The sequence below is a fragment of the Syngnathoides biaculeatus genome, chromosome 3, assembly GCF_019802595.1.
Source record: "Syngnathoides biaculeatus isolate LvHL_M chromosome 3, ASM1980259v1, whole genome shotgun sequence".
In the NCBI taxonomy this organism is placed as follows: Eukaryota; Metazoa; Chordata; class Actinopteri; order Syngnathiformes; family Syngnathidae; genus Syngnathoides; species Syngnathoides biaculeatus.
This window is the reverse complement of record NC_084642.1, coordinates 37,933,745-37,949,167: the sequence shown is the minus strand read 5'-3', so window position 1 is coordinate 37,949,167 and position 15,423 is coordinate 37,933,745. Positions and strand designations below refer to the sequence as shown.

The window sequence follows — 15,423 nt, the reverse complement described above, 5'->3', positions numbered from 1 at the left end:
TGCAGGTCTGTTGTTTGAGTTTCTTTTATGACCTCCCAGATAAGTCATAATCGTACTCTTGGAGCAATTTTAGTTGCCCGTCCACTCTTGGGAAGGCTTGCCACTATTCCCATCTTTCTGCATTTGTGGGTAATGGCTCTGACAGTGGTTTGCTTTAGATACAAAGCCTTGGAAATTGCTTTGTCAACTTTTCCAGACTGATGGATTTCAATCATTTTTTTCCCCAATTTCTTCTTAAATTTCTTTAGATCGTGGCATGATGGATTGGTTCTTGAGCTTTTGTAGCCTTTTTCTGTTTTTTTTTTTTTTTCCAGATTTCTTGATTCAACAAGAATGATGGTAATCAGGTTTTGGTGTGGCTTGTGAAAACTTTCCCAAATTTTTGGTTCATCACAGTGACTGATTTATCAAAGGGAGCAATTACAGTACAGTGCCTTGTGAAAACATTCAACCCCCTTGAACTTTGCAACCTTTCGCCACACTTCATGCTTCAAACATAAAGATATAAAACTCACAATTTTTTCTCAGGAATCAACAACAAGTGGGACACAATCGTGAAGTGGAACAAAATGTATTGGATATTTTATACTTTTTTTTAACAAATAAAAAATTGAAAAGTGGGGCGTGCAATATTATTAGGCTACTTTACTTTCAGTGCAGCAAACCCACTCCAGATGCTCAGTGAGGATCTCTGAATGATCCAATGTTGACTGATGATGATAAATAGAAACCACCTGTGTGTAAATAAGTCTCTGTATAAATGCACCTGCTCTGTGATAGTCTCAGGGTTCTGCTTAAAGTGCAGAGAGCATCATGAATGCCAACCAACACAGCAGGCAGGTCCGAGATACTGTTGTGGAGAAGCTTATAGCCGGATTTGGATACAAAAATATTTCCCAAGCTTTAAACATCTCAAGGAGCACCGTGCAAGCAATCCAATTGAAATGGAAGGAGTATCACACCAGTGCAAATCTACAAAGACCCGGCCGTCCCTCTAAACTTTCACCTCGAACAAGGAGAAGACTGATCAAAGAAGTAGCCAAGAGGCCCGTGATCACTCTGGATGAACTGCAGAAATCTACAGCTGAGGTCGTACACTGCACAAATCTGGCCTTTATGGAATGTGGCAAGAAGAAAGAAATTTCTCAAAGATATTCATAAAATGTCTTGTTTAACATTTGCCACAAGCCACCTAGGAGACACACCAAACATGTGGAAGAAGGTGCTCTGGTCAAATGAAACCAAAATTGAACTTTTTGGTCACAATGCAAAACAATATGTTTGGCGTAAAAGGAATACATCTCATCAACCTGAACACACCATCCCCACTGTCAAACATGGTGGTGGCAGCGTGATGGTTTGGGCCTGCTTTTCTTCGGCGGGGACAGGGAAGATGGTTACAATTGATGGGAAGACGAATGGAGCCAAATACAGGACCATTCTGGAAGAAAACCTGTTGGAGTTGCAAAAGACCTGAGACTGGGATGGAGATTTATCTTCCAACAGGACAATGATCCAAAACATAAATCCAAATCTACAATGGAATGGTTCACAAATAAACGTATCCAGGTGTTGGAATAGGCAAGTCAAAGTCCACACCTGAATTCAATCGAGAATGTCTGGGCAGAGCTGAAGACTGCTGCACACAAATGCTCTTCATCCAACCTCACTGAGCTCGAGCTGTTTTGCAAGGAAGAATGTGCAAGAATTTCATTCTCTCGATATGCAAAACTGATAGCGACATACCCCAAGCGACTTGCAGCTGTAATTGCAGCAAAAAGTGGCGCTACAAAGTATTAATGGAAGGGGACCGAATAATATTGCACGCCCCACTTTCAGGATTTTATTTGTTAAAAAAATTTAAAATACACAAGGCACTGTACTTGTTTCACAAAGGGTCAGAAAAGTAAAAAAAAAAATTGTGCCTTAATTGAATTGTCATTTGAAAACTGCATTGTGTATTTCCTTGGGTTGTCTCTGAGTGATATTAAAATTTGTTTATTTGAAACCAGTGTGTGTGATGTGAAAAAAAAAAAATCAGGAGGGGTTAAGTACTTTTTGACAGCAATATATGCTGCATTCTTCCTGTAATATTGGATGTATTGTGGTTAGAGGAAAAAAATGGTGTTTTTTCAGTTTCCAGGCTTGAAATAATATTCTTTTCCTGTGTTATCTTAACTAGAAGAAATTAGTTTTCCAATTTTATCATCCTAAGATGTACCTTTCTGTATGTTTAAAAAGTTGGATTAATTTAATTGACTTTTCAGTTCAAAGTTATGTAAATGTTGTGACAAAGAGATCCACTCCAGACAGGAGCTGCCAGGTAAGAGACATAATGAGCGAAATTGACATAGCACTGCTTAGCAGAATTTAACTTCTGCACATTGTTCAAAGGTATATAAACAACGAGACTGGCATCTCTCAAAATCTATGCGTTCCACAGCCAGATTCAAGGTCCAAAACCTTTAACGCTCATTAAAGGACTACTCCTTCTTGATATCATCATGAAAAGACTTGTGAAATGACTAATAAGGATAGCGTATGACCCGACCTGAGAAGACTGAGGGGCATGACCCCTGGAGACTCTGAGGCAGGGACGGTTTCAGTGTCCGTAACAGGTGTGGTTGCAGTGGTGGTATCTTCTAGAGAAGAGCTCATGAAAGAGGTTGTACTAGAGGCAGAGGGGCTGGTGGTGACTGGTGTCTGTATCAGCTGTTCCCCCTCTACACACTCGCCTTCACTGTCTGGCTCAATTTTTACACCTAAAACAGATGCAAGGAAAGCTGTTATTTTGAGCATCTGCACAAAATTAAGTCTTTAGAAAATATTAAAGCAGTAGGAATAATGAACAACAACCAAGGTGACGACTAGAATGACAAAAAATAGTGGAGATATTTTTCAAATTTTATAACAGTGCAATCAGGCATACATTGTGTGCTTGTGTAGGTTTTTTTTCACTATGTTTTCACATAATATGACGGCATTAAAAAAAATGACTATCAAATGCATTTTCTGGAATGTACTGATCCAAAACAAATCATATATCAATATATATCTCACCAGGTTTAACCTTTACCCCAGTGGATTCTTCCAGCAGCCCATTAATCACAAGTTTGTAGATTATGGCCTGTGCCCTCTCCAGATCCGACAGACCCAGTGCCCGCTTTATTGGGGAACGCCAGACTGCCCGCTTCACCATATGACGCATGAGAAATTGAAGAGCAGCGCGCATCTCCATCTCTTCTTGACATACTGGGGATGTGGCAGCAATGCTTGCACTGGCATTGGCATTTACATCCGCATTGTGTCCAGTGGATTCTGGTAACACCTTAAGGGAGATAAAAAGGTTTGAATATTATCAATGAGTTGAAATCAGAATGAGAGCGGGTCAAAATCTACAATACGAAATCAGGGAGAGAAATCCTCCCTCGACTGAAATGTAGAGATGGCTGGAGGCAAACTATTGATAATATTGTCTTTTCTTTTCCAATTTCTTACACAACTATGTTAATCAGACAAGTGGTTTCACAGGATTCATTATTTTCTATATACAAATCTGAATTTAAAATTGAACTGTGAATGAGTTATAGTATGAGTGATTCTTGTTAGCTGCATTACCTTTGGTATAAGTAGAAGCTCAGCATACTTGCTGCAGCTAAGCAAAACACTGAGGGACTTCATGGCTCCCAGGTAGAGATAGGAAAGTTGAACTGCGTGGAACTCAGACTGGGTAGCAATAAAACATGGATAGGGCTCATGGCTACGGGAGGCATGCTCGTGGCTTTTCTTCCTGTTCCCCTCAACAGGAGCATGTAAAAGTGTGTCATTCCCACCAACACAACCAGCTGAGGAGATTTGAGTCTCTGACCTGAGGACCACATGTGTCTTGACCTCATCCAGACGATGAGATACACGCAGGTCACTGTTAACAGGGATTGGGACTGTTCCAGATCCAGTGCAAACATTGTCCCTTAGTTCATTATGGTTGGCCACATCATTGTCAGCCTTGTCTTCATTACTGCTTAGCTGGTCATGACCTGTTGAGTGTGCATTGCGATGCCGCTTGTCATGGCGCCGCACACTGAGCTTAGCAGCTGTTTCCTCATGGATGCTGGTAAGGTACGTGAGATCCAACAAGAGCGAGGCTGTGAGGCCACAGAAACGTGTAACATCGAAGGGCAGAGGCTCACAGGGCTCCAGGTTGTACAACGGAGTGTCACTAGGCGACCAGAAAGTTGGGAAGCTTTAATTGAAGTGAGTCGAGAATTCAAAACAAAAAGGAAGGAAAAACAAAGTAAGGGAAAAGGGCCAGATAGAAACATTAAGACAGATGGAAAAATATGAAGGCATGGCATTAACTGAGCTACCACACATGCATGTAAAGTAAGAATAGATTAACAAAGATGATGAAGGGCAATGAGTGGAAGTGTCATACAGAGACAACATAAAGAGAAGCAGCTACAGAACATTTAACAGAAAAAAATACAATTTGACCAGCTGCCATGTGCCCTTTGTAACTGTATACTTTTACAAAACTAAAAATTGCATTTTATTACTGTACATCAAATGTGTCCTTATCATTGGGTAATACATACACAATATTCCAACCAATAAAATACATTACATCAAACAGATTATGATTATCAGATACCTGCAAGCTTTTTTATTTGTAAAAAGCCGCACATCTGTAAAGTGTTGATAATAAAATTTAACTTGGAAGACTGAAAACCATTAAGGATGGGCATTTTAGGGGAAAAAAATAAAAGGATTTATGAAGCATAGGTAGAAAAAGCAGAATACAATGTGGCCTTGCCCATTTGCAGTTCACATTCGTGGCCCTGCATATTTTTGGATTTTGCTAAAAAAAAAAAAAAAAAAAAAAAAAATCTCCCCATAATGTACCATATTTTCATGACCATAAGGTGCACTTAGAAGTGTCTTAAATTCTCCACTAAATAAACGAGGTGGGGAGTTATAATGTGGTAATAATGATTGCTCCCACCGTGGACCTTTTTTCACCAAGCTGCTTGGCAATTTCTCCGTAGCCCTTTCCAGCCGTATGAAGTTCTACAGTTTTATCTCTGGTGTCTTTGGACAGCTCTTTGGTCTTGCCAATGTTACAAGTTTGAGTCTTAATGAGTGTCTGGGGTGGACAAGTGTCTTTATGGAGCTAATGACCTCACACAGGTGCATCTCATTCAGGATAATACATGGAGTGGAGGTGGACTTTTAAAGATGGACTAACAGGTCTTTGAGGGTCAGAATTCTAGCTGATAGACTTTATTTGGAGTTGTATCACAGATAAATCATTGCACCTACGATGAAAATTTCAGACCCCCTCCAGGATTTCCAAGTGGGAGAACTTGCAATATAGTAGGGTGTAATAATACTTATATTCTTCACTGTAACTCATGATGGTAGCAGGATGAATTTGAAATCTACAAAGTCATTCTTGACTGGCAATTTACAGAAAACGCTTCCAAATTAATCGGGGTGGGATCATCATACAACAAGACAATGACCCAAAATACACTGCCATCAAAAAAAATGACTTCCAGGTAAAGAATGTGGCCACGGCACTTGAGACGCTTTCCGGGACTGGGCCTCGACTTTGCGTCTGGAGGCTGAGGGTTGACGAGAAGCCGAAGGAAGTAAAGACATCTCTGGTGAGTAGGAAACTCCCACACTCATGAGGAATGAGTGAATGCGCGTCTGGGTGACTGCGGCAGAACCAAACCTTGCGAATACTAGTCCCTATCGGGTAGACTAATTAGTCTATAAAACTGAGAAAAGGGCAACGTGTGTCCTGTACGTGAGCTTCGTGAAACGTGTGCATGTGTTAAAGTGTGAGTGGAGGTTCGCTACCTCATTTGAACAGGAAATTGAGTGACAACTGTTTGAGGATGCAGAGGTAAGAATTCTCCGCCACTTGTGGTAGAAGCTTGACAATTACCTCAAACGGAACGTCATTGTGACCCTGTTCAGGGGAAAGTCAGTATGGTCACCCTCGGTGAACCACTGACTCCAACAGGGGAAAAACAAATATCAAAATAAATAAATGAATAAATACTGTGTAAGGACGAGAAGTTTGTAGAAAGCCAATATCCTACGAAAATAAAACAACATAAAACAAACAAAAGCCAGCTCAACACACACACACACGCACGCACGCACACACACACACACACATATATATATATATATAGTTCACCTCCAGGATAAAATAAGAGGAACAGAGGAAAAAAAAAAAAAAAAACCTGGACTCAAGATGTGAAAACGGCCATAAAAGGTATCACATCTCATAAAGTTGATGTAACAGAATTCATCCAGGGAATGGAAGACTTAAGAAAGTCTTACCACTTAAATGGTGTGGAAGTACAACAAATTTGGATGACAGCAATGAAGGGAGATTGGCACAGTATTAGAGGAGATTGGAACCCAAAAGATAAGAAAGAAGTACCTTCTCACCACAGCAGGGAACTTCATCGCATTAAAGGGTTAAGAGAACACACTTCTGATAGATTTAGATAATGATCAAATTATACTGCCATTGGAAGAGCAAAACTAAAAGACGAAAGATTTGAAGAATATAGAATCAGAATGACTGCATGTTTTAAAGCAAACAGCGGCATTCCTGAAGATCACACTCCAGGGAGTGTGTATCAAGAGCAATTAAAAAATGCTCTTCATGCAAATTCAAATAATCCTACAAAACAATCGATTGAAAAACATTGGGTTGACAAACCGACTGGCAGCCTGTAACAACACATAAACCAAGCACTACAAGCAGAAAGAGTGCTACAAAATAAGAAAAAGAAAGTTGACACCTTTCTGACAGGAAGGAGAATTTTATTTTAAAATTTTATTTTTTTATGCGAAACATTTAATAATTGTGGCCGCAGATGAAGAGGCAATAGATTTTATATTTGCTGTTGTTGAGAAAAAGGTCACATTTCACATGACTGCCATAAAAATAAAACACCCACCACCGCATAACTAGAGCAGCCATCTCCCCATCAAAAATGTCACAACTAATGCTTCCAAAATGTAATTTTTTAATTTGCCCCACACGTTTGTTGGGAAGAGATGGCTTGCTGAAGCTAGGGCTGGGCTTAATTCCCTCTGACAGGAAATATAGAAGTAAAAAGATAAAAAGGAATTACTGGGAGGACAGTTAAATATCTTACAAAATAGGAACCCAGCACTCTATTATTACACTTTAGATATTCCGAACAAACCTCCCACAAGAACAGGAGATCTCTTGCTGCAAACAGCTCGAGACATGATTTGACAACCACAAAATGACATAAGAAGTGATCATTGCATGTGACTATGTGGTATAAAATACTGTAAACTTATAACAGGCCACACCAGCCAAAATCATTATTGGTTAATTGTACTCAGATGGTACGTCACTTGTAGTTCCAGGAACTAGACTGACAAACTAAATGCATTACAAAAGGAATGGACACTACCACACACGTCATTTCACAAAGAAACGCAAAAGGAGTGGTAGAGTTTGGGACAATTTGTATTGGTAGCACGAAATGTCCTTGATTGGACAGAAAAAGAACCCAATTTGGATTGGGATGACTGAACTGTACAGACAATACCTTATTGGACAGTGTTAAACAGTCTGAGACCAGATGCTGCTGTATTCACAGTGCTATCAAAATCTACACAGACAATACTGCAAAAATAGAGGAATGCTGATGACTACAGGGAAAACAGTGGCACATGCAGAGCTAATACAAAATTTTCTTATAGCAGTTCAATTAGCAAAAGAAATAGCCATGTGATTTACAGATAAAACAGCAAAAGAAGTAGCAGCCAAAACCTTTTATGGGATTAGCTGACCGTGCAACAAATGAAAACATACTTTCAGATGATGTGTTAAACAAAATGCAACAACAAATCTTACCAGCAAAACTAGAAATGTGGAAAAATAAAGGTGCTATATTACAAAATGTGATTTATATCAGCACAGATACAAAATCCACTGTACCAAAAATCTTTTTAAGTGTGCGGCAATATTGAGCCATGGGAAGTCTCAGGTCTCAACAGGGGGAATGGTAGCCCTGGTACAGAGGCATTACATGACCCATGGATTTCACTTGTATGCAAACACTTTTTTGTAGGTCTTGAATGACCTGTGCACGACATAATCCACAAGGGAATGTGCATCCAAAACGTGGTCAGTTTCCTCAGGCTACATATCTATTTCAGAAAATACACATGGATTTCGTTGAACTAAACAAAAGTAAGGGAAAACAATAGCTTAGTCATCATCGATGCTCTTTCAAAATGGGTAGAAATATTCCCAGCTAGATAACCTGATGCACTAACTGTAGCTGAAACATTATCCAAAGACATTATACCAATGGAACACACTTTGTACACAAAGTGGTCGACAAAATGGACTCATGTTCCACATTAACTTGAAACACCACTCTTCTTACCATCCACAAAGTGAGAGAATGAATAATACAATTAAGAACAGACTGAAGAAATGCATGGAAGAAACAGACCATTGACACAATAGGTAGATTAAGTCAAACTATAAATACATTACAAGCACGACAGGTCTCATTCCATTCAAAACACTGTTTGGGAGACCATACAAATTACCGATATTTTCCACACAATGAGAGAGAAACGAATGCAAAAAAATAAGGGCGGATTCTGTGTATCCATTAACTTCTTTTGAAAAATAAAAAAACATTGTTTTCTAATGGCGTGTCACTAGGGAATTTCACATGCATCGAACTGATAGGACTGGAAACAAATTGGGAAATTTATCAGCATTGATATGTAGAAACATTTTTGTGCCATTGTCATGGTGGTGTGGCGGTAACTGTCTTTTTGATTTTTTTACGCTGGATGCCTTTCCTGACGCAACCCTTCTGCATATATTCGGAGAGATAGCTGGAGCCAATCCCAGCTAACTTCGGGCAGCGATAGACTACACCCCGAACTGGTCGCCAGCCAGTCGCAGTGCAGATGTCAACACCATCACTGAGCAGGAATCGATCCCAGCCTGCCTTCACTCAAAATGTCCCTCTGAGGAAAATCTGAACTACAACGTGGCCCGCAAGAGAAAATAGTTTGACACCCCTTCACTATACCATCAATAAAAAAGTAACAAGTTACTGTGCTTTAATAACTTTATTATTGCCATTTGTCTATTCATCCTGTCTTTCTATGAATTAACATCTACTGTGCGTGCAGTTTGAACAAAACACTGTCATAAACCGAGGAAGGGAAAGGTGAGCAAAGTCAAGCATACGGTGGGTGCAGATTTATAGTATCTGAAAATACCTGAAGCCTGGTGAATATTTAAAAGACGCCTGACTCATTTAGGGGTGACTTGGTCGACATTACATCAAAAAAGATAAATAATATGACAGCATGTTGGCCTGCAACATTGACAGCCGTAATGATATTTTTGTTCATATGCTACTTTTGGACACCTGTAAAGCTGACAAAAATACACAACAACAGAACCAATAATTATACTGTCAACTATGTCTACCACACATAAGATAAAGAGGCGCTACCTCATTTAATGATGAATCAGTTAAGCACTATTTCAATTCCTTGGCCGAGTCTAATTGCTGGGGATTTCATCTCTGGGCTTATGCTAAAGGAAACCCTCATTTTCTTCTCACCATTTACCAATTTAATGCTACCTTGAACCCGAATGCCATACAAAAGAGTACATATACTATGGAGGGAGTTGAAGTATTTTAACCGAAAAAGTGTGAGGAAATTTTTTTTTTTTGATTACTTTACAAATAGGAAACCAGTGGTTGTTAATGTAGAATGCAGCTAACTGGGTAAACTATTTTTGCATCACATAAATGGGCCGTAGGCCACTACTACAGGTCATTCCAGCAGAAATCCCAACACGGTGTACCCTGGAGGTAATGACTAAAACAACTCCTAACAGCACTTGTCAGAAATGGATTTATCCAACAATTAAGTAAATGATAAACTGATATCTTCTTCTAATGTTGCATTGGCTAGCTTCTCCTGTGTTAGCTTTACAAGGACAGGTGTTAGGGTGGGAAGTCTCAACAAAATATGGTGTCATGATATCCATGGGCAAACTGCCCCACTGCTCCCACGCAGCGATGTTTGGTGGTGGTGGTGGTGTGTTGGTCAAAAGTTGTATGACACACTGATAAATCCACCAGGAATGTATGCACTGGTATCACTGCTCTTATCTGTGACCATGTTTCCATCCAAAACAGAGGAGATACAATTGGCCGCATCCAATCTTTGGACCTCCCCTTAGTTTCTCCCAAAGGCGAAGGTCCTCTTGGAAAGATGGAGATACAATGATGCAGTTGGCATCCTCCAAGGCGTACCAGATGAATATAAGTTGGCTAACCAGATTGCTGTTTTGCTTGCCGTCTCCTTTTTGTAACATCCATGTAAATAAGGGGCGTCTTAAAACTAAAATAGAGGTGCTGAGGAGAGGATAATCAGAGAGTGCAGTGGTGAATTGTACGAGACAGTTCCTCTCCTCTCTCCTCGCGAGACTTAAACTGGTGTCTTTACTTCCTCTTTGTCCAGTTTAATGAATGTCTAATTGGTAAACCTGACATTGTTGGAAGAGCCAAGAGGAACTTCACCCAATAAAGCATGCATTTTATCTCTTGTAGACGAGACTGAAACCCTTTGAAAACAAGCAAGCACTAAAAGTGGGTACAGTAAAGGTCTAGATAAGCAGTTTAAATGATTAATTCAAAAGTCTGGTAAAGTCAATCCATCTCAGGCTTTATCCAGTTATCGCATGGAGCAGTTATGCAACTAAATATTTAATGATTTATAATATTTAATATTCACTTTAGTCATGTCTGTTCCAATAGTTTTGGTCACTTGAAAAGTCTGTGACTTCTTACAAAAGGTGCTCTGTTCTGAGTTGTTTAACACTAGGAAATTAAATCAACTAGTCAGAGATCAAGAGCCACATTTTTTACTGTGTTACGGCACAGAGCCACATCATACACATGAAAGGGCCAAATAATTATAATTAATTAAAATTCAAATAAACGTCATTCCCTGTTCTCACACATATTTTGTGCAGCCAGATTCATTTAACCGTAATTTCTGGCCTAAAAAGCGCACCTGTTTATAAGACTCACCCAGTACATTTGTAAAGGAAATACCATCTGGTACAAACATAAGCCGCAACTGTGTAAAAGCCGCAAGTGCCAACATTGAAACCCACATTGAATACGAGATATTTACAAAGAAAGACGATACACAGAAAGAGTTTTTAAAGTTTTAATACCTTAGCTTAGCTTAACATACCTAACCCTAGCGCGGCACGAAACAGTTTAAAAAAAAAAAAAAAAAAAAAAAAAAAAAAAACATACCGGTAAAAATCACAGACACAACAAACGCTAGCACAGCGCTACCACCAGCGCAGTGCTAACAGGACAAATAAAAAAAAAAAAGTATACCGGTAAAAGTCAATTGCTTGTCACAGTGATTCCATTGTCTCACTCTTACCTTTTCTGTTCGAGTGCCCCCTTGCAGCCGTTAGAAAAGATAAACAGATTAGCCGCATCACCGCATAAACCGCAGGGTATAAAGCATGTGAAAAAAGTCACGGCTTATAGACCAGAAATTACAGTAAATACATCAACTACTTCTTCTTTTACTTTCGACTTGTCCCATGAGGGGTTGCCACAGGGTGTTTTCCATCTAAGCCTATCTCGTGCATCCTCTTCTCGAACACCCACTGTCCTCGTGTCCTCCCTGACAACATCCATCAACCTTTTCTTTGGTATTCCTCACGCTCTTTTGCTTGGCAGCTCCATCCTCAGCACCCTTCTCCCAATATACTCACTCTCTCGCCTCAGAACATGTCTAAACCATTGAAGTCTTCTCTCACTAAGCTTGTCTCGAAAACATCCAACTTTGGCTGTCCCTCTAATGAGCTCATTTCTAATCCTATCCAACCTGCTTACTCCGAGTGAGAACCTCAACATCTTCATTTCTGCTACCTTTAGTTCTGCTTCCTGTTGTTTCTTCAGAGCTACCATCTCTAATCCATACATCATGGCCGGCCTCACCACTGTTTTATAAACTTTGCCCTTCATCCTAGCAGAGACTCTTCTGTCACATAGAACACCAGACACCTTCTGCCAACTGTTCCATCCCGCTTGTACCCGTTTCTTCACTTCTTTACCACACACACCATTGCTCTGTATTGTTGACCCCAAGTATTAGAAGTCGTCCACCCTCGCTATCTCTTCTCCCTGTAGCCTCACTCTTCCCCTTCCACCCCCTCATTCACACACACATATATTCTGTTTTACTAATCTTCGATACTCTCCTTTCCAGTGCATGCATTTCCAGTGCATCTATGTAATTATTCCTCCTGCTGTCACTGCATATCACAATATCATTTGCGAACATCATAGTCCAAGGGATTCCAGTCTAACCTCGTCTATCAGCCTATCCATTACCACAGCAAACAGGAAGGGCCTCAGAGCTGATGCCTGATGCAATCCCACCTTCACCTTAAATTCTTCTGTTACCATCTTCGGCACACCTCACTGCTGTTCTTCTGCCCTCACACATGTCCTGTACTATTCTAACATATTTCTCCGCCACACCAGACTTACGCATGCAGTACCACAGTTCCTCTCTTGGTACACTATCATAGGCTTTTTCTACTTCCACAAAGACACAATGTAGCTCCTTCTGACCTCTGTACTTTTCAATTAGCATCCTCAAGGCGAATAATGCATCTGTGGTACACTTTCTTGGCATGAAACTATACTGTTGCTCGCAGGTACTGACTTCTGTCCTGAGTCTACCCTCCACTACTCTTTCCCGTAACTTCATACTGCGGCTCATCAACTTTATTCCTCAAAAGTTGCCACAGCTCTGCAGGTCACCTTTGTTCTTAAAAATGGGAACTGGCATACTTAACTGCCCTTCTTCAGGCATCTTCTCGCCCACTAGAATTCTGTTGAATAAGTTGGTCAAAAACTCCACAGCCAACTGTTCAAATTGCTTCCATACCTCCACTGGTATGTCATCAGGACCAACTGCCTTTCCATTTTTCATCCTTTGTAGTGCCTTTCCTACTTCCCTCTTGGTAATCATTGCCATTTCCTGGTCCTTCACACTTGCCTCTTCACCTCTTCCTTCTCTCTTATTTTCTTCATTCATCAACTTGTCAAAGCATTCTTTCCATCTATTTCATACTATTGGCACCATTCAACACATTTCCATCTCTAGTCTTAATCACCCTGACCTGCTGCACATCCTTCCCAGTTCTATCCCTTTGTCCGGCCAACAAATGTGCGATAGATGTCTGACACAAAATGCAAGACAAGCTGTTGCGCTCAACAAAATATACGAGCTCAACGGCTCTAGTTAAAACATCGTGTGTTTATCAACATATTTTCATTTAACTGCATATTTGCCTTCCAATTTGAGAGCATAATTGAGAAATTATTTTCTGCAGAAATCACAATTCGACTGGGAAACTTTGAGGTATTTTCATACAATGCGCATGGCAGTTTTGTGAAAATACCGTGTTAACCTTTCCTGCTATGGTCACGTGACTGTGGTCGTGAGAGACAGGTAAGACGTCTGCTCCAGGGTTGACATAGTACTACACCCTACTCGGGGTTAACGCTCCTCTGTCATTGCAGAGCTAAGATGGGTAGCAGGAAAAATAAAGCTACTCTTCCATGGTCACCGTCGTACCCCCCACCCTTTTCACCCTCCCGCTGCATACTCCTGCACAGTCCCGCCTTACTAACACCCTGAGTTTGTTACAATTCCTGTAACAGCCGTAATCAATTCAAGCAAAGCGTGCATGCAAATACCGTAATAAACATAAGCAAATTGCGCTCCTAAATACCTAAAATTCCCCACCCCTGATTTAGGTCAACAGGTGGTGTTCTACCAATCATTACTGAATGAAATGTGACACATTGGAGTATCCTCTGATTTAAATGTTTGTAGTATTTAGATGAGAACAATTATGTCATTGGCTACAAAATAAAATTTGGATTTGTTCTTCACCATAACAATGATGATGTATATGAGTGGCGCAACAGTTTTCATTAAAAAAAAAAAAAAGGAAAATGCATCTCCTGATGGTTGTTGCAACATTGACATCCAGTATGCATCCACTGCATCAAGATACAAACTGAAGAATATCGTATTGTTCAAAATCTAATAAGAACTGGTCATGATCAATAAATTTGGTCAAGAACAATAAATCCCTTTATTATGCCCATCCCTAATAAATACAGAAATTACAAACTAGTATAATGTATGTCAAACAATAAAAATAAATACCTGATGGTGATGTCTGCCTCGTCCCACTGCACCTTGGCTGATGTACTTCCTTCTTTCACCACGCCAAGCAAAGTTGCATGGCGTCCCGTCTGCTTGTGAACACATCGACCACCAACACGGAGACCTGCATCTGCCCCCCCAATTACGGCCAAGACTGGCCATACCTCAGAACATAGTGTTGTCAAGAGATGCTCCGAAAGCTCGCCTAAGCCATGCTGTCTTCCATGTCGCCCCCTTTCTTCCTCAGTCTTAGTAGGGGTTTCTTGATTTTCTCGCTGAGTGTCATGCTCTTCCCGGCTGTGCACTGAACGACTCTTTTTCAGCTTCTGACCACCAATGCTAGCAGAGCCACTTGTTGTCTCTCGGAAGCAAGGCTTAATTTTTTTAAGACGTTCAATCATTGTTTTGTTAATATGATGCGTCCAGTCATTAGTGCGGTGTAAGATTCGGATTAATTGTGTGATGGCCTCAGCCAGGACAGTAGCCATGGGGCTACAAATTGGGTCTCCAGGCAACAGGTCTCGAGGTGGACCTCGCATCTGCATGTCACCTATCTTAACCTAGAGTATTTAAAGAATTAGTGTAAAATAACACAAAAAAACATACAGCTAGTATATCAATACAACACAGAAGGGGATGGGATTGTTTTACTGAATGTATAGTGAAGAACCTATCTAAGATTTACAGAATATTACAGGAGTTAGACGGTGATGATTCCATACATATCAATGAAGAAAACTATTTGAACACCCTGCTTTATTGCAAGTTCTCCCACTTAGAAATCATGGAGTGGTCTGACATTTTCATCGTAGGTGCATGTCCACTGTGAGAGAGATAATCTATAGAAAAATCCAGAAATCACAATGTATGATTTTGTAACGATTTGTGTGATACAGCTGCAAATAAGTATTTGAACACCTGCCTATCAGCTTGAATTCTAACCCTCAAAGACCTGTTGACCTTTAAAAGTCCACCTCCACTCCACTTTGTATTGTCCTGAATCAAATGCACCTGTGTGAGGTCGTTAGCTGCATAAAGACACCTGTCCACCCCATACAATCAGCAAGACTCAAACTTGTAACATGG

General features: G+C 40.3%; 1 protein-coding gene across 10 annotated transcripts in view; it reads right to left on the bottom strand.

The window, feature by feature from the left end:
• Nucleotides 1–15,423, bottom strand: part of herc1 (HECT and RLD domain containing E3 ubiquitin protein ligase family member 1) — a 219,481-nt gene that overhangs the window by 82,879 nt on the left and 121,179 nt on the right. For 9 of the 10 annotated variants that reach the window (XM_061815706.1, XM_061815707.1, XM_061815705.1 and 6 more), the window contains 4 exons: nucleotides 14,338–14,897; nucleotides 3,619–4,243; nucleotides 3,061–3,328; nucleotides 2,552–2,762 (listed from right to left, as the gene is read on the bottom strand). In XM_061815706.1, the coding sequence (XP_061671690.1) occupies nucleotides 2,552–2,762; nucleotides 3,061–3,328; nucleotides 3,619–4,243; nucleotides 14,338–14,897 (1,664 nt within the window). The remainder of the gene's footprint in view (nucleotides 1–2,551; nucleotides 2,763–3,060; nucleotides 3,329–3,618; nucleotides 4,244–14,337; nucleotides 14,898–15,423) is intronic. The other variant, XM_061815712.1, reaches the window with a different exon arrangement.